General features: G+C 52.9%; 1 protein-coding gene across 1 annotated transcript in view; it reads left to right on the forward strand.

Moving 5' to 3' along the window:
- GMDS (GDP-mannose 4,6-dehydratase) overlaps nt 1–26,360 on the forward strand; it is a 432,217-nt gene that overhangs the window by 350,567 nt on the left and 55,290 nt on the right. Inside the window, exon 8 of the mRNA XM_061147748.1 lies at nt 7,798–7,916. Coding sequence (XP_061003731.1) covers nt 7,798–7,916 — 119 coding nt within the window. The remainder of the gene's footprint in view (nt 1–7,797; nt 7,917–26,360) is intronic.

The raw sequence follows: 26,360 nt of genomic DNA on the forward strand, positions 1-26,360 counted from the left end.
GGAATCACTGCCCATCTGACACTCACGACGCAAGCTTTCACCTGTCAGATGGGCATAAGCCGGGAGCTATGGGACGACTTTTCAAGGTCTGTCTTCACCGGTGAGGTCACTCCAGGAAGAGGCAGGCGGCGTGGAGGCTGAGACGAGGGCGGGCCGAGAGGTCAGTCCTGCAGCTGTGCAGGGCGGGGCGGCCGCCTCCCCGGCCCTGCAGGCAGGGCAGGCCACTGCCCACTGAGCCCTCCTCCCTCCTGGGACGGCTCTGCCGCCCTGTGCCCGGCGGGCGCCCACCGGGCCCCCGGGTCACTGAGCGCGTGAGCGGTGCCTGTCTGAACTCAGGTGTGCCGTGAACACGGTAGGAGTGCCAAGCCCTCCTGTGTAGAAAAATAGTGTAAGGTATTGTGAGGGTATTCTATGTTGAAATGACAGGGTACTGCGTTTGGGCATTCTAAGACGCTGAAATCAGCTTTATGTTTTCCTTCTTCTTTTTCAGTGCAGCTCATAGAAAATGCTAAGTTGCCTGTGTGGCTTATGTCACACTGCTGTTGGGGCAGCACAGCTTTAAGGAAACTGAACTTGTAAAGAAAGTGCAACCTGCATTTCCCTAATGCACATACCCTGATGTGTTTATAGGGTTTAGTTACCAATGACGATGGGTATCGGGGTGGCGAGGCTCATGCCTGCCATTCGTGGGCGCCCAGGACCAGCCCAGAAGCTGGATTCCAGAGGTCGGAGTCAGCCGAGGGGCAGGGCCCAGTGGTCAGGACGGGCTGGAGGGGAAGGTCACAGGGAAGTCAGGGCTGGCTCCTGCAAGGGAGCCACGGGCAGCCGGGGCAGCTGGCGGGTGGCCGTGGGTGTGGAGGCACTTCCTGCCCCGAGCCCCCAGCTCACGGCGGCCCCACTGAGCCAGGAGTGGGTTTGGGTGGCTCGCAGGGCGTGCGCGTGGGAGCAGGTAATTGGAAGCACCTGTACGGGTAGGCGGCTGGGCTCCAGGAAGCAGCACTTCTGGGAAGCATGTTGTGACAGTCCCGGAGCCTGGGCCGGGCCGCCAAGCCCGAGTCCCGGGCTCCTGTCCCTCTCGGGGGCCTGACAGGTGTTAAAGGTAAATAGCGCTGAGCCGAGACGCTGCAGCAGAGGCAGCGATGCTGCCATCAAAGGCAAGCACGGAATTCCACTGCGGTGCTGAAACCACCAGCTGAAGCTCCGGTCGTCACAGGACCGCCCTCTCACTGCCGACTCCTCACAGCGGTGTTTCCCTTTTGCTGGCTTTGGGCTGAGTCTGTCCACGGAGTGGGGGGACGCTCAGTCACTCCAGGCCAAGGCCTCACGAGACTAGAGGAGGCCTTGCAGCTTCTGTTTTCTGAGGAGGTGGGGGCAGACTGGCCGGGGGGGGGGCGTGGAGGCAGGTGCAGGAGAGCGGCACGTCCAGCACGGGGACCAGGCGGTCAGGCCACTCGGCCCACAGCCCAGGAGCAGGGCGGAGCCACCACCCCAAGTCCCCCCGATGCCAGACTCCGAGTCCCTAGCAGTAAGAAGGATCAAGCCCGAGTGTGGGGGTGGCTTGTTAAGCAGCTCGGGACCAGGGTGACATCGTTTGTGCATCTTCTGTTGTGGTTCTTTCCTACACTGTTTACATGGTCACATAGCCTGACGCACCCACTCCGAGTATGCTGTCCTGGGCATGCACATCTGGCTGTAGAATTTTCTCAGCTTAGTCTCCAGTCCTAAAAGCCCCACAGAATATTACGTATGGTTCAGTTCAGTTCAGTTCAATTCAATGGCTCAGTCGAATCCAACTCTTTGCAACCCCATGGACTGCAGCACGCCAGGCCTCCCTGTCCCATCACCAACTCCCGGAGTTTATTCAAACTCATGTCCATTGAGTCAGTGATGCCATCCAGCCATCTATCGTCCCTTCTCCTCCCGCCTTCAACCTTTCCCAGCATGAGGGTCTTTCCAATGAGTCAGCTCTTCCCATCAGGTGGCTAGGGTACTCGAGTTTCAGCTTCAACATCCGTCCTTCCAATGAATATTCAGGACTGATCTCCTTTAGGATGGACTGGTTGGATCTCCTTGCAGTCCAGGGGACTCTCAAGAGTCTTCTCCAACACCACAGTTCAAAAGCATCAATTCTTCGGCACTCAGCTTTCTTTATAGTCCAACTCTCACATCCATGACTACTGGAAAAACCTTAGCTTTAACTGGATGGACCTTTGTTGGCAAAGTAATGTCTCTGCTTTTTAATATGCTGTCTAGGTTGGTCATAGCTTTTCTTCCAAGGAGTAAGCGTCTTTGAATTTCATGATTGAAATCACCATCTGCCATGATTTTGGAGCCCAGAAAAATAAAGTCTCTCACTGTTTCCTTTGTTTCCCCATCTATTTGCCATGAAGTGATAGGACTGGACGCCATGATCTTCGTTTTTTTGAAAGTTGAGCTTTAAGCCAACTTTTTCACTCTCCTTGTTTAGTTTCATCAAGAGGCTCTTTAGTTTTGCATCGCTGTCTGCCATAAGGGTTACGGAGGGTTAGAGAACGTCTATATCAATGCCCACTGTTTCTTGCCAGAGACACCAGATTCCCTGTTGGGCCGGGCCGCCTGGCTGAGGGTGCAGACTGATCACGGTCGGGCTGCCCGGTGGCCACGCTCCCCAGCCCAGGGCTGGGAAGAGAGGGCAGGTGTGCCCCTGGCAGGGAGCGTGGTGGTTCTGGAGAGAGTGTCTGGGGAGAACCTTGATGGGGGCAGCAGGCCCACCCTGCGCTTTTCTGCTCTTCCTCATGCGGTTCTGCAGCAAATAATGAAAGTGGGAAAGGGGAGTGGCCTGGGGACGGGGACCGAGCAGGCAGGCGGGTATGCACGCTGACTGCAAGCAGCAGCGTCAGAAGAAAATACCGGGATTCAGAGGAACTACAGGCAGCAGAGTCCGGTTCTGTTTGCTAGAAGCCAGGGTGGACGGATAAGCATCCACGGGCCAGTTGCCGGTTTTGTAGCGTTGCAGACGCACGGATCTATCCCTGAGCTGTCGGCGCCGCTCAGAGCTCGGGCCGCAGAGCTGAGTGGCTGTGGTGCAGCCTGTGGCTCAGAAACCTCAAGTGTTTACTCTCTGGCCCTTTAAGGAAATGTTTGCAGATTCCACACTTCAAGGAAATAAATGAAATAAATGAAAGAGCTAAGCTTCAAGTAGTCAGGAACAACACGGACAAGAGAGAAAATCATGCAAGACATTGAAGCCACATTAGAAAGAAAATGTTAAATAAATGTTATTAGAAACAATCAGAGGAACAAGCAAAAGGAAATCAGATAAAAGCATACGGAAAAGAACAAGCGTGAGTGTGACCGGGCAGCGTGTAACAGACCTGAGCACAGAGAAGAGATGCAGCACATGCATAATCGGTGTGCCTGGGAAAACAGAGATGAAATGTCCTCGGAGACCAGTGGAGAAGTAGCTGTGTTACCAGGCTCTGCAAGTGCAGAGAGCAGACAGTGTTCCAGAAAAACAGGGTCAGGGTGACTCCCGGAGGACTCGGGTGACCAGGCTGCCGTTCCCCCGCCTCGGACCTCGCAGGCCCGTGGGTGTGGCTGGAACAAAGGCCAGGGCAGGGCAGGCGCTGGCCCGGCCCAATTCAGAGCATCGGTTCCAGCGCTGAAAGACATGTTCATAGCGAGAGCTAGAGGGCCTTCTAAGTTTGTTCCATTATTTTTGGTGTTTTTTAAAGTTTATGATGTAATGATATTTTTCCTGTCTAGTGAGTTTGTATCTTTAAAATGTCTAAAAGGCCCTTAATCAAAGGACTCCACAAGCCTCAGTCTTTTTGCCCATGAAGAAATTACTAGACTGAGGTTTTGATTTTATGCCGAATGATTCTCCCAATATAGTTGTAAGTTGTATTTGTTCCCCAACTATGTCAGAGTAAGCAGTGCTCCCCAGCCCTGGGGTAGCCCTCCAACCTCCCCCTGTGGGTCCCACAAACGTAAGACCCAGCCTCACGCAGGACTCCTTGAGGTCCTGATTCAAGCTAAGAACACCAGGCTGTCGTCATGGAGACAGCTACTGAGTGAGCTTAAAGAAAACGCTTGTGACTAGTTCCACACTTAGAACACTTTATGGGGAGTTTTATCTCCATTTGTTCAAACGCCTCTGGTTTTCATTAGACACAGTACGTGGACTTTCTCCCCTATTTTATGTATATGTGTGTATGTATATGTATACATGCATGTATATTTGTAGGTATGTGTGTATGTTTAGACCATTTCCGTGACGGTAGCCCATGCAGCACCCCACACAAGTGCAGGGCTGAAATGGCAGCAATCCACTGGACATAGTTAAACATAACCTTGATTAACACATCTTGTTATTCATGGGTGACAGCTCGGTTAATAAGTGTCCGTGGCTTGGATGCCGAGCCGGAGGTTAGCAGCGAGGTGGGCGCAGTCGTCAAACCCCGGTTTTGAAGACAAACACACCCGGTGCTCTGGAGGGCATGTGCGGAATCGGGCCGCCGGCCAGCTGTGCGATGCACTTGGCTGTTCTCCTCCACTGGTCCAGCTGGGAGCCGCCGAGCCCCGCGCCCAGGGAAGGGGGGGCCCCTCTGCGGGACTTCCGCATCCGTGACCTGAATGGTCCACAAGCAGGCGTGGGAGAGGAGGGCTTTAGGGTTTTTTTTTCTTTGAAAAATTTTTAAATCGGAGTTTTGACTTCTCTAATCAGATTTGTAAAACAGCTAGGCTAATTGTATGGTTACAAGAAAACACACATCCAAATGGAGCGAATATCCATAACCATCTAGACCTGGCTCTCCGATGTCAGTGATGTGGGTCAGGCCTCCAGGACCCCATGTGCCTTAAAAGCGAGACGAATGTGAGACACGGCTGGACAACGGCAGGGTCCGTTTGCCGTCAAGAGACGGTTCTCTGCGGAGGAATTTCAAGCCTTGGTGCATCCCTGCACTGGCTGTCTTTCCTCCCCGTGGGATGGGTGAAAAAATGAGAAGCAGGCGAAGTTTTCCTTTGCCCTGGTGATCAGGTCCGGGCAGAGGTGATGAGCGTGTGAGGACATGGGTACGTCCGTCATATCCACACGGGGCCCCTCGTGCCTGGAGAGATGGGGCTGGACCCTGATGTCTGAAGCCTGTGTTCTCTGGAGCGTTTCTGCGTTGGAAGCCACAGCTGGATCATGGGTCACTCCTCCTGCCCTTGATCAGGAAGGCATGTGGAGGTGGACCCTGCTCGACCAGCTCGTCCGTCCGGGGAGAAGTGGACCAGATTAGCCTGCCCAGCTGTGTGTGGAGACGGGGCCGTCGCTTCCCACTCAGGGGCCCTCGAGCTGAGCTGGGCGAGCCTCCCCGCAGGCCGCCCGCCGCGGATGGGGGCAGAGCACTGGCTGCGGCCGCTCCAGACACGAGCTCGCTCGCCTTCTGACCCGGGTATCACCCGGCCTCCATCACCAGTCAAGGACCATCCATTATACTCAGTGGAAATTCAGACAAAGCCCTTTCCCTCTGTTAAGACCAGTAAACTGCTCAGGAACAACAAATAAATCTGGAGTTGTATATCCTTTCCCTTCCCCTTCCCAGACTACAGTCTGGGACAGTATGAACTTTACAGGAAATGCCTAGAAGTTGGAGGGTCAGAGGCCGTGGACGGTCTGATGGAAAAGAAGGGGCAGATTCTTGGTGTTCAGTCCAGTGAGAGGGAGAGGCTCCTGGCGACCCCAGGTTCCCGGCAGGGACGGACGCACCCCAGGAGCTGGTACTGGTGCTTCACATGATCTAGCCGCAGCCAGTCACCATGTTCGCTCCTTTTATTTTTAGCTGTCCTTACTTTCTTTCACATGATTCAAAATATGATTTTTTTTTAAACCATTTGAGCCCAACATAGTGTTCAAAAGAAATAAAATAAGCCGAGCAGTCCTGAAAGACCCATTTGAAATGTTATTTTTAGAATGGAAATTTGAGTAAAACACACTTAAGTATATATACTAATCCCTCAGAAAAACGTTCAAATAGAAATTCTAGCCAGAAGCATAATTTGATTTTTCCTAAAAACTTTGAAAGTATTTTGAAGAAAGCCACAACATGCGTGTGCATGTGTGTGTGTGTGTGTGTGTGTGTGCACGCATACGTGCGTGTGTGCCCCTGCGCGTATGTGTTTGGGGGGCGTGTGCAGCCACCTCCTGATGAAGCCAGCGTGCTGGGCCATGGCCCCAGAGAGACCCGGGAGACCCCTGCGTCAGGGTGCAGAGAGAGGGCTCCCAGGCCAAGGAGGAGGGCAGGCCTGCAGGGAGGCTCCTGCGGGACAGACACCAGGAGGCCCCGGCCTCTGCGGGTGCCCACGAGCGGGGCGCCCCCTGAGGAGCGGACAGCCAGGGTGTGGGGCCGTGGTCCGACACTGCGGGGGCCACCGAAGCTCAGGCTTCCCAGGCCAGGAGCACCATCGCAATGAAGAGAAGAGCTTGCGTTCTGTGCCTTTTAAAAACCAGTCAAGCTTTATTATTAATATAACTCATGTAAAATTTTTGAAGTGTTACAACTGGGACTTCCCTCATGCTCCAGTGGCTCTGAGCTCCTAATGCAGGGGGGCTCAGGTTCAATCCTTGGTCAGGGAAGGAGACCCCACATGTCTCAAAACACAGTGCAGCCAAATCAATAAAAATAAGATTTTAAAAAGTCTTGCAGCTGAGTTCATTAACTATAGGACAACGTGAAACCGCCGGTCTTCTGCGGTCTGTGACCGTGAACAGAGCCCTCTCCTGCAGGACGACCTCATCGGGCGCCTCACTGCGTCCCTGAGCTGGGCTGCCGCCGTTGCCCTGCGTTCCGCCACACGAGCCGCAGCGCCACGGCGTGTGACATGGCCACAAGTCCCGTCTGCTCTAGGACAAAAATACGATTGAAGATGGTCCTGAAGTAAACCCAAAATGCAAAAGAGTTGCAAGAAAAAGTTTCGAGTACAGGAGAAATAAGCATGATTGTATTTTTTTAGGAGCCTGCCGGAATTTCAGATGGATAAAGAGGAACTCAGGTTTGTTGACTGCATTTTCTAAAGGAAAATAAGCTGCTCCGTTGACCTCAGAAATGTATTTTTCAGCTTATCTAGTAGCAGCCAGGGAGACACCAACCAACAGTTTTCTTTAAATGTGAAAGCAAAAGCTCAGTGTACCTGCTAGTGGGGACGGTGTTCTAAGGGGGCGCCTGTTGCTTTTACCTGTTTTATTTAAAATGGGGGTGCCCGGGCACTCAGGGCCGACGCACGGGACAACCCAGCAGGTTGGGATGGGGAGGGAGTGGGAGGGGGTTCGGGATGGGGGACACATGTACACCCGTGTCTGATTCACGTCAATGTACGGCAAAACCCACAATATTGTATAGTAGTTAGCCTCCAATTAAAATTAATAAATAAATTTTTTAAAAAAACATGGATGCAAGTGATGAAAAAATTGATTTAAAAAAATGTATTGAGGTGTGGTTGATTTACGTTTTATTAGATTCAGGTATGCAGCAAGGTGGTTCAGTGACACACGCACCTCTGTGTGTATGTGTGTGTGCGTGTGTGTGTCTGTGCGTGTGTATGTGTGTGTGTGCGCATGTGTGCGCGCGCGTGCATGTGTGTGTGTGCGTGTGTGCACGTCTGTACGCGCGCACGTGTGTGTGCATGTGTGTGTGTGTGTGTGCGTGTGTGTGTGTGTGTCCAGGCTTCCCTGGGGCTCGGTGTGAGGGTCCCTGCTGAGCTGGGGATGTGCCTGGCACCCTGACCGTCCTGGGGGCAGGGAGCAGCTCTCACACGCTCCGCCTCTCTCCCCAGGCCATGTGGCTCATGCTGCAGAAGGACGAGCCAGAGGACTTCGTCATCGCCACGGGGGAGGTCCACAGCGTGCGGGAGTTCGTGGAGAAGTCGTTTCTGCACATCGGGAAGACCATCGTGTGAGTACGCCCCACGGGCATCCGTCAGACGCGGCTGCCCTTCCGCCTGCCTGCGGTCTGCCTCTCCCCCTGCCCTTCTAGAGCAGGAAGCAGGTGCTCTGTCCTGCTGGCGGTCCCTGTCACATGCAGGTCACCAGCCAAGCTCAGTCTTTCGGAAGTTTATTTTATCTTTTTAATTTTTAAATATGTTTTTAAGCTCTTTAACTTTTAACTTCAAATTTTGTATCATGGTTTACACATGCTTTACTGGGATTTTACTGTCACTAATGCCTCTGAACAGTTCAATATGAGAACATTATACAATCTCTGTTTGTAACACTTTCACTATATATTTTAAATTTTTGAAACCACAAAAATTTACAGGACAGTTTCAAATGTATTACCAGCAAAATCCTTTTCTCTGAAGCACTGAGAGTGGGCTGCTGACCTGAGGCCCCATCCCCATGGACCTCATCTGTTCTCCCCATGAACAGTGACGCTGTCGAACGTGGGCGCAGGGTGGCCAGGAGATCCCACTGGTACGTGAGCAGTATCCAGTCCGTGGATCTCACTGAGATCCTTAGCTCAGCCAGCACTACCCCTTATACCAGAACAATCCACCCACTTCATCCACTTGTTGATTACACAAATTTTGAAGTCAAATTTTTTTGGAAGATTTGGGGGCAGTCCGTCACTATAGACAGAAGACTCTTTTCCGGTGACTGTCTTATTGAGGTAGGACATGTATAACGTGCATGCATGCTTAGTCGCTCAGTCGTGTCTGAGTCTGGGACCCCATGGACTGTGGCCCCCCAGGCTCCTCTGTTCATGGGATTCTCCAGGCAAGAACACTGGAGTGGGTAGCCATGCCCTTCTCCAGGGGATCTTCCCAACCCAGGGGTCGAACCCATGTTTCTTATATCTCCTGCATTGGCAGGTGTGTTCTTTGCCACAGGCACCATCTGGGAAGCCCATGTATGGCATAAAGTTTACCATTCTCATCATTTTGGGGCATGCCAGTCAGCGGTATTAAGTACATTCACAGTTGATGCAACCAACAGCACCACCCACAGAACCCTTTCATCTCCCCAAGCTGGAACTGTCTCCATTAAACACTAGCTCTCCACCCCTCCTCCAGCCCCAGCAATGAAAATTCTTCTTTCAGTCTCTGAGTTGGATGACCCCAGGGACCTCGTGTGAGTCGAACGGCACAGTTTCTTTCCTTCTGTGATGGGCTCAGCTCACTGAACCTGATGTCCTCAAGGTCTGTCCCTGTTGTAACTTGCGTCAGCATGTCACTCCTTTTTAAGGCTGGGTAATATTCCACTGTACAGTTGGACCACGTGTTGCTTACCTATCTGTTGTAACTGCTGGGTTGTGAGCTGTGCTGCTGTGAACACACGTATACAAGTATCTGAGTCCCTGCTTTCAGTTCTTTGGGGGTAAAAGCCTAAAGAGTGGAATTTCTGGGTCTTATGGTAACTCTGTGTTTAACTTCTTGAGGATCTGCAAAACATTTTCCCAAGGTTCAGTTTTAAAATATAAGAAAGGACTTCTAACTATGATGGAATAACAGAAATTAGGTTAAACCTCTACCTTGAAAAACTAGGAAACTGTATGAAATTTATAGAACAACTTTGGACAGCGGGCAGTGCAGGACCCGGTAGGCCCGGTGGGCCCGGGTAGGAAAGGAACCGGCGAGGTGAGCCCTGCAATCACCCGGCCTCCTGGAGGCCTCCACCTGGGAGGGAGGAAGAGGCGCTCCTACAGAGAAGACGGAGGTCAGAGCTCAGAGTCCGGGGCTGGGATGGTGTGGACGAGTTCTAGAAAGGTGTGACCTCCAAAGAAAAGGGGCTCCAGAAATGTGTGTCAGGATCCCCCTGAGTTCCTGCTAAACACGAGGAAGCTCCACAGGCTTGGATAGGAAACTGCCTGGAGGTGGAACCGGAGGCTTCTCGGGGCGTTCCCGAGGCTGGGAGGCTCGTGAGCTGCAGCCGTCACCGAGCAACCTCGGTTGTCGCCCAGAAGGTCCAAGCTTGGAGGTGGGGTGCCCGGAGTGGGGTGACCCTGAGTAGAGGCTCCTCTAGGGCCAGGCCAGCAGAGCTGACGCACAGACTTCAAGGGCTCACAGCCACCGAGCCTCCAACCGCTGCAAAGCCCTGTGCTCCTCAAAGGGAGACAGTGAAATCTAGACCCAGAAACAGACTTTCTTAACGTTCAGCATTCAACCAAAAATCAGCAGCGGTGTCACGAAGTGGGAAATGACCTAAAACCAAGGGGAAAATCCATCAACGGAAACAGACTGAGGAATTATAAAGACAGTGGTATGAGCTCAGAAGGAAGGTAAAGTAGCCTTGACTTTAACTGTCAAGTATATTAAGAAACACATGGGTAGGGTGAGGAGAGATGAAGAAATATATGTGTTTTTTTAAGAGCCAAATGCAACCTTTAGAGATGAAAAATCAAGTATCTGAAGTGAAATCTCACTGTTGGCATTGAGGACAGATTAGACACTGTGGGAGAAGAGCTAGTAAACTTATACACATTGTACTGGAAATAATTCAAAATGAAGCACAGGAAGAAAAAGACTGGAGGGAAAAAGACTGAGTTTGATTTGATTAACTTGTGAGACAAAATCAAACAATCTAACATGTGTATAATCAGAGTCTTGGGGAGAAAGGGGAGAGGGCACAGGAAAAGAATTAAATAAAAGCCCCAAGTTTCCCAAATTACTGAAAATACATGCTAAAGAGAGAACTTTAAAAGTAGAATTATGTAGAGGGGAACAAAGGTAAGAAAGCTTTGTTATCAGAAACTATGCAAGGCAAGAAGGCCTTGTAGCAGCATCCTTAAATTGCAGGAAGAGACCTAACCCCCAAGTTCTGTGCCCGTGGGAACCATCTCGGAAATGGAGGCGAGTTAGAGACTTTCCAGATAGGAGGAGGTTGGGCGGGTTTGTCCCCAGCAAACATTAAGATGGAGGGAAAACAGAAGAATGAAGAACAGGAGAAGCAGCCAAAATGTGGGGAAATAAAAGTTTTCTCCCTCATTTTAAAATTTCTTTGAAAAGTAGCTGACTGTTGAAAGTACAAATAATAGCAATACCTTTGTGGTTTCTAATACATATATAAATAAATCGTACAATAGCAGTAGCTCTGAGAGTGGGGACAGGATGGAAGCATTGCATCATTACATTGTTGTAAGATTCTGACACCAGATGGGAATTGGCATGAAATTATTTGAAGACAGACTGCAATTAGTTAAAGTATGTGCTGCACATGCTGGAGAAGCTACTAAAACAAAACAAAATGAAAAATAGCCACAAGCCAATGCTGGAGTCAAAACGCAATCCTAAAAACTGCTCATCTAAAAGAAGCCGGAGAAGAGGGGGTGAGAACAAATAGCAGATGGGGCTAACAGAAAACAAATACTGACTATACTGATAATTACATCCACTGTAAATGCCCTAAATACGCTAATCAAAAGAGCGATAAAGTTGGACTTGATAAAAGAGCAATATGCTACTGACACGAGACACGTTTTGTGTATAAACACATAGATAGTCTAAGAGTGAAAAGATAAAAAAATACAACATCCAAATGCTACCCATAAGGAAACTGAAGTGGCTGTATTTATATGGGATGAAATAGACTTCATTTACTTAGAAGGAAGAAAGAGTCCTTTTGTATTTTAAAGGGGTTGATTCTTCATAAAGACATAATAATTTTAAATGTATATACACTGAGTTATAGATACTTCAGAATACTGACAGAATTGATAGGAAAAAAAGACAAACTTTGTGTTTGTGCACTTCAGCACTTCTAAGTAGACAGAAAGTCTTTGCAGATACAGAAGTAAACCTACTTGACCTAACTAGCATTTCTAGCGCTTACCACCTGGCACACTTCTCGATAACTCACAGGTCAAAAGAAGAAATCACAAGGGAAATTAGAATATATTTTGAATTAAATGAAAATGAAAGCAGCATACCAAAATTAGTGGGGTCCTGCCAAAGCAGCGCTTAGAGAGAAGTGTGGCTGTGGACACCGATGTTAAGCGTAAGAAAGAGCCCAAACCAACCATCCAAGCTTCCATCTTAAGAAGCTTGACGAAGAAGAGCACGTTAAACCCAGCGCGAGCAGAAAGAAGGAAACGACAAGGATAAAAATAGAGATAAATGAAGTAGAAAACAGGAAAATAATGGAGAAAATCATACAACTGAAATGTGGATAAACGTCTATCCAGGAAAAAAAGAGATAACAGGAATTACACATAGTAGAAATAAAAGAGTCGTCATCTCCACACATCCTCCAGACACTGACAGAATTGGCAAGGAAATACTATGAACAAATCATTGCCAATGACTTTTTCAAATTAGAGAAAATGGGCAAATTACATGAAAGACACAAATTGCCAAAGCTGATTCAAAAAATCTATAAATTTTAGTAATTCTTTGTGTATTTAAAAAACTGAATTTTTAACGTTTAAGGAAGAAAACATTCCCTTCCTTCCTAACACTCACTTAGAAGAGAGAACACTTCCCAACTCATTTGATGAGGCCAACATTACCCTGATGCTAAAAATAAAAATGTTACATGAAGAGAAAGATACTGACTAGTATTTCCAGTGAGCATAGAAACAAAAAATAGTAACAAGATATTAGCAAATTTAAATTATCCATATATAAAAAGCTGGTGCACCACGGCGGAGTGGGGTTTATTCTAGGAATGCAAGGTTGGTTTAACATTTGAAAATTAATTAATTCACCATATTAAGAAAACAAAAGAGAAGCTGTATTTTTTTTCAATAGAGCAAGAAAAGACATTTGATAACATTTAACAACTATTACTTTTAAAAATTAATTTCAACACACTAGAATTTGAAGGAAATTTCCTCAAGCTGATAAATGGTCTTTGAGAAAAACCGACAGTTAACATCATAGTTAATGTGGAGATACTGAATGCTTTTCTTCTAAAAATGGGGCTCAGGGCAAGGTTGTCTGCTTTTATCAAACCATTTCAACATTATCCTGGATCTTAGCCACAAAAAAAGAAAAAGAAGAAGAAAAATAAAGGAAGATGTGTATCTATCTTATTCACCAATAACTTGATGGAGTACATAGGAAACATAAATAATCTACCCAAAAAGCCAGGAAAACTAGCGAGTACATTTAGCAGCATCACAGGATGCCCGGTCTATGCACAGAAGCCAATTATATTTCTGTGTACTGCTATTCAGCAGCCAGGAATTGAATTTTTTTTTTTAAAAAAAGCACAATACCATTTAGAGTAGGATCAGAAAATTGAAATTGAGATGAACTTAGTAAAGTACATGAAAGATTTGCACACTGGAATCTGAAAGACATCGATGGGAGAAATCAGAAATGCCCTAAGTGGGGAGGTGCTCCGAGTGCGTGGACTGCAGGACATGGGTGGTGCAGTTCTCTTGGGCTCAGTCGGCGGGTTCAGTGTGGTTCTCCTGCTTTGGAGACGGGGTCTTGTGTTCAGCCTTCTGTTCCTGGTCCCCTGGGCTAACGCCTTTTTAAAAATACCTAGCACAGACCTGCACATGCTGAAACTTCTGTAGAGAGGAAATGCCTTAGAGAAGCGTCTGTGTCCAGTTAATCTGGAGACTATTGAACTTTACACCCCTCCTGGAGAATCACCAGTAACGAGTCTGTGTGACGTTGTTTAACCCGGTGCTTCTCAAGCTGACCCTGTATTGGAATCCTGCTTGAACAACGGAGCCACGTGGACTGACCACTGGGCGTGCCCTCTGTCCTTCGGAGCCCCACCACGGCCCGCGTCCCCATCCACAGAGGCGGCAGGAAAGCCCACTGTAGTCTCGCTAGAACCCACGGTAGATTTCAGGAGGGATCTTCACGTTGTTCCAGATGACAGACTAAGCCACAGCCAAGGCTTCAGTGGTATTCAACATCGCCTTAGAGTGTCGCGTACGATTTTGGTGAAACCAAAACGTTTTCCCGAATCTCCCACGAAGAGAGCGGGTGTGAGGTGCCGATGGCCCAAGGCAAAGCGCCTCCCTGCGCCCCCGGCTGAGCCTCCCGCCCGGCGGGCACCTGAGCCCCGAGCCCGCGTGGGAACAGGATGCTGGCAATGCGCGCTCTCACAGCACAGCCGAACACAGAACTCCTTCTCAGGGCCAGATAATGAAATCAGGATGGCTCTCTGAACGCTGTCTGCAAGTCGCATTCTACTGTTTGTTTTCTTTCCAATTTCCTTCTCGGGATCGTCTCCGGGCCCCTCGAGCAGCATTCCGATCTCAGCTGGAGCAGGCTGGAGAGTCGGGAGAGTCGGGACCGCTCCGGGCCGGCCCCGCTGCAGCTGTCCTTCTGACGGGTAGGCCGGGCCTCCTTGGGAATGGCTTCTGCACAGTCAGACGCCAGGCAGCGACGGGCAAGGAAAACAGCGAGCTGGAGCCGGGCCTGGAGGGCCCCTTCTCCGTCAACGCTGGTGCCTCTCCCAGGACTCAGCGTGCTGTCTCGGCACGCTGCGCGCCTTGGCGTCGGGTGAGGGGCTCCACTGCCCACCCCCCGGGCCTGGCCCCCGCTCCACCACCCCCCACCCCCCGGGCAGGCAGGCAGCGCTGGGCCTCACCTGAGAAGGGGTGAGGGTCTGCCTCCCAGGCACGGGTGCAGGTGAAACCCGTCGGCACGCAGGACGCGCCGCAGTGGGCCTGGAGCGTCGCGCACGCTGCGTGTTTGCTGTTCATGAGGAAACTGTTGATGGAAAGTGACATTTGTCTACAGTGAATGCTAGGGACAAGCAAAGCATGAAACCAGTATGATCAGGCAACTGATGCTACGTCTGGGGACTCTAAACAGTCGAGTCCCACCAACGCCGCACACTCACGTGAGCAGAAGGAGGCTATGGGCTTGCTCAGCCAAGAGGCTTGCAGGGAGGGAGGGGACAGGCCCTCGCTCCGGCCCCGGGGGGCTGTGGCTGTGATGAGAACGCCCCTCCTCTCCGGGAGTAACTCACCTTCTATCAAAGTTAGGACACCTTTCCGCTGGTCTGTCTCCTGCGGAGCACAAGTCTTCCAGTGCTCACTGCTGAGAAGCACTTGGGGATCTAGTTAAAATGCAGATTTGGAGTCGGTAGGTCTGGGTGGGGCCTGACAGTCTAACAGGACCCCCGCGATGCCAGATGCGGGGGCTGCTGGCCCCTGGACCCCACTCTGAGCAGCAGAGCCTGAGAGATCACAGAACCTCAGGCCCAAGGTGAACCCGGCAGTCACCCGCATCCAAGCCCTTGCCCCTTCTGACCATGATCTTAGGTCACCTGTGACTTTACCCTCCCTGCTTGAGGCCAAATCTGCTTTGAGTCCTTTCTGAACCTTGCATCCTGCCCCGCACAGTGGCAGACAGTTGGTAAATAACGTTTTCATGAGTCGGTAATGGAAAAGGAATTTTTGGAAGTGGAGAGTTTGGTTGTATGTGTGTTCGTGTGTGTGGCTTGCAGAGTGGGGATGAGGGCAGATTGCTGTAAAATGAAAAGCCTGGACTCTCCAGGTTTTTCCACGAGAAAAAAAACGGAGATTGCCATCCAGTGAGCGCCTGCTGCGTCTGATTCCTTTTCTCCTCTTTCTTTCTGCCCTCACGCCTCCAGGGATCACTTAAATCTAGTTGAACTGAATAGACATTGGACCGAGTTTATTATCTGATAAAAAAGTTGCTCAGTCGTGTCCGACTCGTTGAAACCCCATGGACTGTAGCCTACCAGGCTTCTCCCATGGGATTTTCAAGGCAAGAGTACTGGAGTGGGTTGCCATTTCCTTCTCCAGACGATCTTCCCCACCCAGGGATCGAACCCAGGTCTCCCACAATATAGGCAGACGCTTTACCATCTGAGCCACCGGGGAAGTCAATAAATTATTATCTGATAATTATTATCTGATAAATTGAGATAAAAGAAATTCTCTGAACAGCCCATTCCTGCCTGCAGTGACCTTTGATTGCTCTTGGGGAGACATAGAGTTCTGAACAGCTGTAGGCATCCCGACTTGTTCTTTTCCCAAGGTAGGAAAGAGACTGACCAAGAACTGATGAGGGTTTCCAAGGGGCAAGAGCCAGGGGGTCCAGAACCCTGGTCTCTAAAGCGAGATGAGGGCCAGGCTTTGATGGAAGTCTCCTGGGAGCCCAAGAAACATGTCGGTCACCTCTGAACTGATGGGGACTCGGTTCCACAGTTGTGTAGGAGTCAAGTTCTTCCAGCGACTTAATTTATATAGTAGTTCCCTTACCTCAAAAATTTTAATGGCAATCTGTCAAAAACAGCCTTGGAAATTGGAGAAAGTCCAGGAGCTCATCTTTTGGGAAACACTTCACGTGCTTTCCTGTAATACTTTGCCTTTAAAACATTTGGCCCTTGGATCCCAAGAGAAGGTGAAGGTTTGTAAACCCAAGACCAGCGTCCTTGTTTGTAGTGGACTTTAGGTGATTATGCTTCCAGACTGTAGCAAGAGGAGCAAAAATTCCATCCATAGAATCACCTTCTATGTCAAAAATTCCACAGAATCATCTTCTATGTTGTTATTTTTCAGTTCATCTGCATTTTCTTCTTTAACTACCAGACTTATATATTTGTTTTGCATGAACACATTGTGCAGGAGACTAATTATATTCATTAGAGGAGATAAGAAATAGGAAGGCAAATGTGTTGGCGTTTTCATTTTAAATACAATGCTGGGAGCTGGAACATAAGTGAAAAAAAAAAGCAAGAGGACATAAAAGAATATGCAGGCAGATGAGTCATCTGGATTATCTCCATGCCCTCTGCTGCATTGTTAAAGAAGATAGTGCACGTTTCAAGAAAATTATCCATATTCTTTTGTAATTTGCAAATGTATCATGGGTCCCTTGTGTCAGGATTTAGTTTTTAAATGTCCTTTTAATTCAGAGTCCATGTTGCTTTAAATAAACCTCCAAGGTTCTGATTAGAGTGAATAGGATAGAAAAAGTGAATACCCTTCCCTCTACAATGGAGACAATTTTACATCATTTTTTCTAACAATAAGTATACTTTTTGTTTATATTTTCTTGTGGAGTAAAGTATGATGTTTCATTGATATTGTCTTAAACTCCAAAAGTTGTGAGGGATGAAATATATAAATTCTTATCTTTTTCAATGTGTGAAGTATTCATGCTAATAAAACCAAGCCATACGCATAACCCAGGTAGGAGCAGTGCTCCTCATGTGTGTGTGTGTGTGTGTGTGTGTGTGTGTGTGTGCGTGTAACTATGTGTCTGTGTGTGTGTATATGTGTATCTGTGTGCCTTTGTGTGTATATGTGTATCTAACTGAATGTGTGAGAGTGTATATGTGTGTGTGTCTGTGTGTGTACATATATGTATCTATGTGCCTGTTTGTGTATATGTTTATCTGTGTGTGAGAGTGTATGTGTATCTGTGTGGGTGTGTATGTGTGTATCTATGTGTCTGAGTGTGTGTATCTGTGTGTGTATCTATGTGTATGTGAGTGTATATGTGTATCTCTGTGTGTGTATGTGTATCTCTATGTGTATATGTGTATCTATGTGTGTGGGTGTATATGTGTGCATCTATTGTCTGAGTGTGTGTATGTGTATCTAAGTGTGCGTGCATGTGTACGCATGTGTGAGAGTGTGTACGTGCCTGTGTGTGTATCTCTGTGTCTGTGAGTGTCTGTGTGTATGCATGTGTGCGTGGTGTGTGTGCGTGTGTGCATGTGTGAGAGTGTGTACGTGCCTGTGTGTGTATCTCTGTGTCTGTGAGTGTCTGTGTGTGTGCATGTGTGCGTGGTGTGTGTGCGTGTGTGAATGTGTGAGAGTGTGTACATGCCTGTGTGTGTATCTTTGTGTCTGTGAATGTCTGTGTGTCTGTGTGTGTGTGTGTGTGGGTGTGTGTGCATGTGTGTGCATGTGTGAGAGTGTGTATGTGCCTGTGTGTGTCTCTCTGTGTCTGAGTGTCTGTGTGCATGTGTGCGTGTGTGTGTGTGTGCATGTGTGAGAGTGTGTACGTGCCTGTGTGTGTATCTCTGTGTCTGTGAGTGTCTGTGTGTGTCTGTGTGCGTGTGTGCATGGGTGTGTGCGTGTGTGTGCGTGTGTGAGAGTGTGTACGTGCCTGTGTGTGTCTGTCTGTGTATGTGTGCGTGTGTGTGTCGGTGTGTGTGTGTGCATGTGTGAGAGTGTGTACGTGCCTGTGTGTGTATCTCTGTGTCTGTGAGTGTCTGTGTGTGTCTGTGTGCGTGTGTGCGTGGGTGTGTGTGCATGTGTGTGCATGTGTGAGAGTGTATACATGCCTGTGTGTGTACACATGTGCATTTGGAGGAGGCTGTGTTCTCGGGGTTGTTGTCAGCGTTGGGTTTTGCTGCTCACTTCCCTGTCACCTTATTACTTATTAGGTAATAAGTAATGTGAAAAGGAAGCGTTTTTCTCTTGCACTTGAAGTGATGCGTAAACCAAACAGGCCAATACTTGTCTTGACTAATTTTCTGTCATTAATCTTGTTAAATTTTGAGAAGAGAGTTGTAGGAATAGCCTGCAACCATGTGAAAACCACCGTGTGCTGCTGGGTGGGGGGCAGTGTTTCTCCAATGGAAATATTTATCATAGTTTGTGGTATCATATCTATATTTTCAGTCAAAACAACAAGTGCAAACCTTATTATACATTTAAAAAGAAACTCATTTCTAAATGCCTCCTGGCTGAGATAACAAGCCTTTTGTGTTCCTGCACATTCTTCCCCTAATTAGGGATTGTTTCTTAGGGCGGGGGATGGGGGCGGTGGGGTGGGGTTGGTGTGTGAGGCTTCTGGCCCCTGGGCTCGGAGGTCGCAGAGGGGAGTGTAGGGAGATGGGGTCGGGGCGGGGGCGGGGGTGGGGGTGGGGGTGGGGGGGCGGGCAGAAGCAAGCCCGTGTCCTGTGGCCGGGTGTCAGGGCCCCAGGAGCAAGCCCAGGTCCTATGGCCGGGTGTCAAGGCCCCAGGAGTGAACCTGGGTCCCGTGGCCAGATGTCAGGGCCCCAGCAGCGAGCCCGGGTCCCGTGGCCGGGTGTCAGGGCCCCAGCAGTGAGCCCGGGTCCCATGGCCGGGTGTCAGGGCCCCAGCAGTGAGCCCGGGTCCCATGGCCGGGTGTCAGGGCCCCAGGAGCGAGCCCGTGTCCCGTGGCCAGATGTCAGGGCCCCAGGAGGGAGCCCGGGTCCCGTGGCCGGGTGTCAGGGCCCCAGGAGCGAGCCCGTGTCCCGTGGCCAGATGTCAGGGCCCCAGCAGCGAGCCCGGGTCCCGTGGCCGGGTGTCAGGGCCCCAGCAGCGAGCCCGGGTCCCGTGGCCGGGTGTCAGGGCCCCAGGAGGTAGCCTGGGTCCCGTGGCCAGGTGGCAGGGCCCCAGCAGCGAGCCCATGTCCCGTGGCCCGGCGTCTGCCGTGAACCCTCCGTTGCACGTGCTGAGCCTTGCCTGTGTCCAGCTGCTCTGCGGGAAAACCCCACCCTTCCAGTCTGCCGCTTCTGACACGCAGTTTCCCCAGCTCTACGTTAGGGTTCTACTTGTGGGGAGTTGGAAGAAGGGACATCCGGGGTCTGCCTTCTTTCTCTGGAAGGTTCCGCATGTTTGCTCATGTTTGGGGGCTGCACTGGCCCGCGTCTCCCCTCAGCGGCCCTGCCCCAGAGCCCCAGCTCCCTGTGGTGGCCTTCAGCCGCCCTCTCTGACACCCACACGGTCTAGCCGAGTCGAGTGAACTCTCCGACACTGAGGGGTAGAATAGCGTCACTTGGCGTCTTCCGTGGACCTGGGAGAGAAGTGGGCGTGGGTCCCTTGAGAACGTGGAGGAGGCACTCTGAGCAGGCCCGAGCCTCCTCCCGAAGTGTCCATGTGGAGACCGGACCCTGTTTACCAGCCTCCACTCACCGCTGACAAGGCATCCCCCACTTAAGAGAGCTAAGCCCCCGTTTTATATTTATATGAACTTCTGAGATTCTTATGGTTTTAACCCACTTAAAAAAATAAACAAAATGTAACAGCTAAAGCGATAGGAGCTTCACCTGAAGCGGCAGGTGCTTGAATGACCAGCGCGTGCAGGTCTGATGCGGTCTGCCATGGGGGCTGGGGCCGACCCTCACGGACGGCTGATGCAATCCTCTGGATAGCAGGTCAGTTACGTTCTTTAACTAAGGATCCATCAGATCTCAGAGTGCCTGCTGCCTCCGGAACTTACCTAATGAAACCGGGACTTTGAGCTGATCACAGAGCAGGTGCTCCAGCAATGTGCTCCCCGCACATGTTCTTTTTCCTTTTTACTCTCAGAGCCAAATTCACCCAAGACTACTCAGACAGTTGCTTGCCGTGGAGAAGCATAGGCTTTAATGAAGTGATAATGAGAAGCCATTATTTACAAATCTATGCAAACAGATGTGGGTATTGTGCAAGCTTATCCTATCATCTGTTCTGAAGTAACAGCCCCAGGAGTGAGCCCGTGTCCCATGTCTGGGTGTCAGGGCCCAGGAGGGAGCCCATGTCCCATGGCCGGGTGTTAGGGCCCCAGGAGGGAGCCCATGTCCTGTGGCCAGGTGTCAGGGCCCCAGGAGGGAGCCCGTGTCCTGTGGCTGGGTGTCAGGGCCCCAGGAGCAAGCCCAGGTCCTGTGGCCAGGTGTCAAGGCCCCAGGAGCGAGCCCGGGTCCCATGGCTGGGTGTCAGGGCCCCAGGAGGGAGCCCGTGTCCCGTGGCCGGGTGTCAGGGCCCCAGGAGGGAGCCCGTGTCCCGTGGCCGGGTGTCAAGGCCCCAAGAGCGAACCCGGGTCCCATGGCCGGGTGTCAGGGCCCCAGGAGTGAGCCCATGTCCCATGGCCGGGTGTCAGGGCCCCAGGAGCAAGCCCGGGTCCCATGGCTGGGTTTCAGGGCCCCAGGAGGGAGCCCGTGTCCTGTGGCTGGGTGTCAGGGCCCCAGGAGCAAGCCCAGGTCCTGTGGCCAGGTGTCAAGGCCCCAGGAGCGAGCCCGGGTCCCATGGCTGGGTGTCAGGGCCCCAGGAGGGAGCCCGTGTCCCGTGGCTGGGTGTCAGGGCCCCAGGAGGGAGCCCGTGTCCCGTGGCCGGGTGTCAAGGCCCCAAGAGCGAACCCGGGTCCCATGGCCGGGTGTCAGGGCCCCAGGAGTGAGCCCATGTCCCGTGGCCGGGTGTCAGGGCCCCAGGAGCAAGCCCGGGTCCCATGGCTGGGTTTCAGGGCCCCAGGAGGGAGCCCGTGTCCCGTGGCCGGGTGTCAGGGCCCCAGGAGCAAGCCCAAGTCCCGTGGCCGGGTGTCAGGGCCCCAGGAGGGAGCCCGTGTCCCGTGGCCGGGTGTCAGGGCCCCAGGAGGGATTGGAGTGATGTCGGCAGGGAGGTGCAGTCACAGCGGGAGAGGAGGCTGGGAGCTCCGAGGAGGAGGGCCCCACGTGGGTGGAGAGGCCTGAGAACTGGCGCAGAGGCCGCTCAGTCGCCCAGCCATGGCCGGGACCAGCCTGGCCGCCCCGGGCGCAGCTAGAGGCGCAGGCTCCGCCTCCCTCTCACCGCCCGTCCTCGGGGTCTCAGCTCAGCGACCCGCCCGGGGCCCTGCCCCACCATGGCCACATCTACCGGGTGCCCGCCTGGTCCTCTGACCCCGCCACTCTCATGCTGTCCGGCGTGGCCACCAGGCTAGAGGCCTGCCCAGGTGCTTCCTCCTTTGAGGCTGGAGAAGCCCCAGCCACAGTCTCTGGGGGCAGACAGGCCGCCCCAGCTGAGTTCACTACAAGTTATGCGGGTGGATGAGAGCCGTGTGAAGACGGCGCAGGTGCCCGAGGCCCACGTCGAGGCCTCCGTGGGTCTGAGTGTCCCTCTGCTCTCAGCATGCCCTGAGGGGGCTGTCCCTGGTCTCTCTCTTGATCTCTTGAGCCACCTCATTAGGCCTCGTTAGGCTGGACCACACGGGCTCTGTCCACTGAGCTAATCATCCCCATCAGACATCCTGCAGAGGAAGCTGACAGGGGACAGTTTGAAAGGAGAGCTTCTCCGTTTAATAGTTTCCAGTGAGACTCTCGAGTGTCCTGTGGATGCAAGAAGATCCAAGCAGTCCATCCCAAAGGAGATCAGTCCTGGGTGTTCATTGGAAGGACTGATGCTGAAGCTGAAACTCCAATACTCTGACCACCTGATGTGAAGAACTGACTCATTGGAAAAGACCCTGATGCTGGGAAAGATTGAAGGCAGGAGGAGAAGGGGAAGACAGAGGATGAGCTGGTTGGATGGCATCACCGACTTAATGGACATGAGTTTGGGTAAACTCCGGGAGCTGGTGATGGACAGGGAGGCCTGGCGTGCTGCAGTCCATGGGGTGGCAAAGAGTCGGACACGACTGAGCGCCTGAACTGAACTGAGTGATGCTGGTGATGAAGGATGCAGAGGAGATGCTGACAAGGCCCCCCTGCCCCCAGGATGCAGCGTCCCCATTGGAGGATGCCAGCAGTGGAGGGAGGGGAAGGAGGGAGGGGAAGGAGGGGAAGCCACTCGCTCTCCCCTCCAGTCCCCCAGTGACCTCACTGTCCGCTCCGCCCCGGACACCCCCCCCCCGCCCCGTGCAGGCCGCAGACCGTGCGCCTGGGTGCTGCGCCCGCCCCGCTGTGGGGCCCCGGGGATGAGTCCCATGGCAGCCTTCCTCCGGAGCCCGGGCCCTAGGGTTAAAGTTTAGCTCTTGTATTGTGGTTGGTTACTGGTTCTCACGGCGTGGCAGCTGCAGCCGCAGTCAGTGGCAGTGACCCTGGCTGAGGGACGGAGGGGGAGACTCTGCGAGGGGCCTGGGAGCCCCCTCACTCCCCGAAGGCCCCCCGGCGCTGCCCGTGTCTGGGACAGACCCTCCTGTGGGCCTGGGGCTCCAGCTGCCGCCTCCGTGTGCCCAGACCACCGTCCCTGCCTCCTCTGCCGTCAGCCCCTTCCCACAGCATCGTGGCCGTCCCAGTGCTCCCGCTGAAGAGGCCCCTCCTCCTGTGCCAGCTCGCAGAGGGCACAGGGCTCAGCTCTCCTCACCCCGGAGTCCCCGCCGACCCGCCCTCCGCTCCGTCCGGCCGCTCGCTGTCCTCGCCCCCGGGAGCCCAGCCAGCCTGGGCCGTCCAGGGGTCCACCTCCGCCCTGCCCGTGTCTGCCGCTCCTCCTGGGAGTCCTCCCGCCACATCTCTGGCGTTTCCCTCTGCGTGACTCCACGCGGTGCTCTTATCTCCGGTCCGCAGTGTTCCCCTCAAGGCTTCTCTCCTGGCCTGTTGCTCAGGACGAGGCTCCATCCCTTGCACCCCGCATCCCACCCTCCACACCCCCATCTCTCAGAGTCGTAACAGACACCTGTCGCGGCATCAGGACGGACCCCGCATGCCCTCCAGGGGCCACGGACCTCTCCCATCGGTACCGGTGGCCCCCGCTGGTCGTAGACCGGCAGTCGCGTTTTCTCTGCGTTTGCTCCGTTCTCTGTGCGTCCGTCACTCGCCCGCCTGGTCAGCCCTGACGGTGCCCAGCTGGGCTCTCCCCGGGCAGGTCGCCTGGAGCAGCCCCCCTGCAGCCTCCTCACCTGATCCCGCCTGGACAGGTGGATGCTTGGCAGCCCCTATTTTCCAACATCTTTTTAAAAACTCGTGGTTTGGTTTCCTGAGAACGGTGCATCTGAAAACACGTCTCTTCCGTCCTCAGCATGAATAAGGGGGCCGATGTTCATTTCTTGGTTAGAAGGCATTGCCGCCCTGCCCCGTCCCTGAGCCCACCCCCGTCCCGTGCTCTGAAACCCCGTGCCGTGGGCTGCCAGTCCCACCTGGCGTCTGGGTGCTCAGTGGGGCCCTTTCTATCTGGAAACATCTGTTCTTCTGCTCTGATCCGTTTTCTTCGTTTATTTGAAGACCATTCTTTCCTTCACTCTCTTTCTGGAAATCCTATTATACTGACCTCTTGAGGCCATCTTCTAATTTTATCTTCCTTTTTCATATCTATATCTTTTTGCTCTACTTTCTGAGAAATTACCTCAATTTTGTCTTCAAAATCTTCTCTTGAATTCTTCTGAATTTTTTCCAATTACTACATCTTTTGTTTTCAAATTACGCTTTTTGTTATATAGTATCTTATCTTTGCCTCCGCGGTAGCTTACGGCAGTGAAGATCCCCGCCGCACGGCGGTGCCCGTGAACTGTCTCTGCTTGTGTTGTTCTGTTTTCACTCCTTGTCCCTGTTTGTCCTGTTTCCTCCCAGTTGCCATGTTCCAGTTTGTCTGTTGCGATCTCTGTCTTCATTTCTGTGGTTTTCCTCACATGTGTCTGGTGAGCCTTAGTGTTTGGCTCATATTTGAAAGTGGGGGGGCCTAAAAGCTGGTTGGGTTTTCTAGGACCTAGAGCTCGGGGGCTCTTGGTCACTCTGGGGGCTCAGAAGGGCTGTTTGCTTGGAGAATGGAGCCCAGAGGGCGTCGCTAGCCTCCCCCCAGAAGGGGCCAGCCTGACCCCCACCCCACTCCTAGGAAGAGGCTACCCTGATGTCTGTGGCCCCCAGAAGGGGCCAGTCTGACCCCAGCCTCCCCCCGAAAAGGGGCCAGCCTGATCCCAGCCCCTGGGGGCCAAGGGCACCCAGCACTTAGGTGCAGCCCACCTACCTGCTCTCCACATGGGGGCCCCGCCTCGGGGGCGCAGGGCCGTCCCTCCTGCCAGCGTCACAGGGATGCTGAGGCTGCTGCCCGGTAATGCAGGCCCCGGGGGGGGCTGGGCCCCAGCCTGCTTCTGGGGGAACTGAGCCCCTCCGTCCTGAACACCCGGGGCTGCCCGGCTCCGCCTGCCCACCGCCCGCTCGTGAGCCTGTTTTGGGGGCTCCTCCCCCGTCCTTCACGCTTGTCCATCTGCTCGTCATGGCCCAGAATGCAGGTCCTCGCTTCTCTCCCACGGTCCGGCCCTTGTGGGCTGACCCGTGTCTGCAGGTGGGTTGGGAAGCAGCGAGCCTCATGTGCAGAGCCGCTGCCTCTCCCAGGCCGCCCAGGTCCTCTGCCGGGGCCTCCTGGCCCCGCCCCGCTCCAGCAGCGCTTCCTGAGGGACCCCTGTAGGTTCTGGGGGTCCCTGCTCGCTTCACGCCCCTTGCTCCTCAGAGGGGCTCCTGGGAGGGGAGGTGTGGACGGCCGCTTGTCTCACCGTACGGCGCTCAGTTCTGTTCTCAATGCTGTCTCGGGCTCTCAGCACTCCTTAGGAGTCAGCAGTTGACGTCACCGTTGAAGCCCACGGGACCCCACGCGGTGAGCCCGTCTTGGCGAGCGGGCTGTGCTCATGTGGCTGGCGGGATCCTCGCCCCCCGCAGCCGTGCCGAGTCGCCCGCCAGCTGCTGGCAGGTCCGCCCGTGCCTCTTGCTGGTAAGGCGCTCCACGTGCTGTTGCAGCCCACGGCTTCCTGGCCTTTGGCTGCAGCTGCCCGCTGCAGATCAGAAAGTGGCTTCTGTGGCTCCGTTCTGCTCTGAGCCCTTCGCTTGCTGACGTTGCAGAGGTGGCCGTGGCCGTGGACGCCCCTGCAGGCCAGCCGGCAGCGTGGTGCAGACAAGACCCCCGTGTGGGCAGCTCACCCTGCAGGTGCCCGAAGTGTCCGCTTGGTTCTGCCAGGCAGGCCCTTCCCCAGCTGCTCCCGCTTCAGCTGCTGTGACAATTGCCGGTGCTGGCCCAGGACCACAGCGCAGCCCAGCCAGCCCGGGACGCTGGGGAAGGTCGCCCTGAGCCCACTGTCGGCCCGCCGGTGTGCACGGAACCGGATGCCCGCCGTCGACCTGCTGGTGTGGACGGAACCAGATGCCCTCCCGGGGCTGAGGGTGAGGATGTGTCCCTGACTCGTCCTCAGGACCCGGCGGACGACTGGTCTGCAGGCCAGACCCGAGCGAGACCTGTGTTCTCCTGTTCTCCAAGGATGTTTCTACTGTTCTAAAGGGCAGTTAAAAAAAAAATTAAAAAAAGATGGTATTGGGAAAGAGAAGAAGGAGGAGGAACATGTAACAGAGCCTGAGGTGACGGCAGCGCCCAAGACCGTCTGCTTCTAGCTCTGTAGAAACAGTCCTCCAGCCCCTGGTCCAGGCATGCGGAGGGCGGTGTCGTGTGTGTCCGTGTTCTGCGTGAGCGTGGCCCGTCGCAGGTTACATGCGGGTGAGCACATGCTTCTGAACCCCCGGCTCCGTGAAGATGCGTCAGGAAGGCATGTGAGCTTGCTTCTCTTTGCGAGTATGAAATGTGAACAAAAATGAAACTAAAAGATGCTCGTGAGAAGCAACTATCCTTTCGTTGACCAGACGCGTCACCACAGGGAGGGTCCACTGGAACAGCTGCTGTATAGTTACATAGGTGATCTTGGGAATCGTGACTTCACCAGATACCCTCCCTTGCTGTGGATGCTGGCCGAGGTTTGGTCTTCATCCGTCTGAGATCACAGGGCTTCCCATCTCTCTGCATCTTTAGTCTGTATCTAATGCATGTCCAGATTGAGTG

This window comes from Dama dama, chromosome 7 (genome assembly GCF_033118175.1).
Source record: "Dama dama isolate Ldn47 chromosome 7, ASM3311817v1, whole genome shotgun sequence".
In the NCBI taxonomy this organism is placed as follows: Eukaryota; Metazoa; Chordata; class Mammalia; order Artiodactyla; family Cervidae; genus Dama; species Dama dama.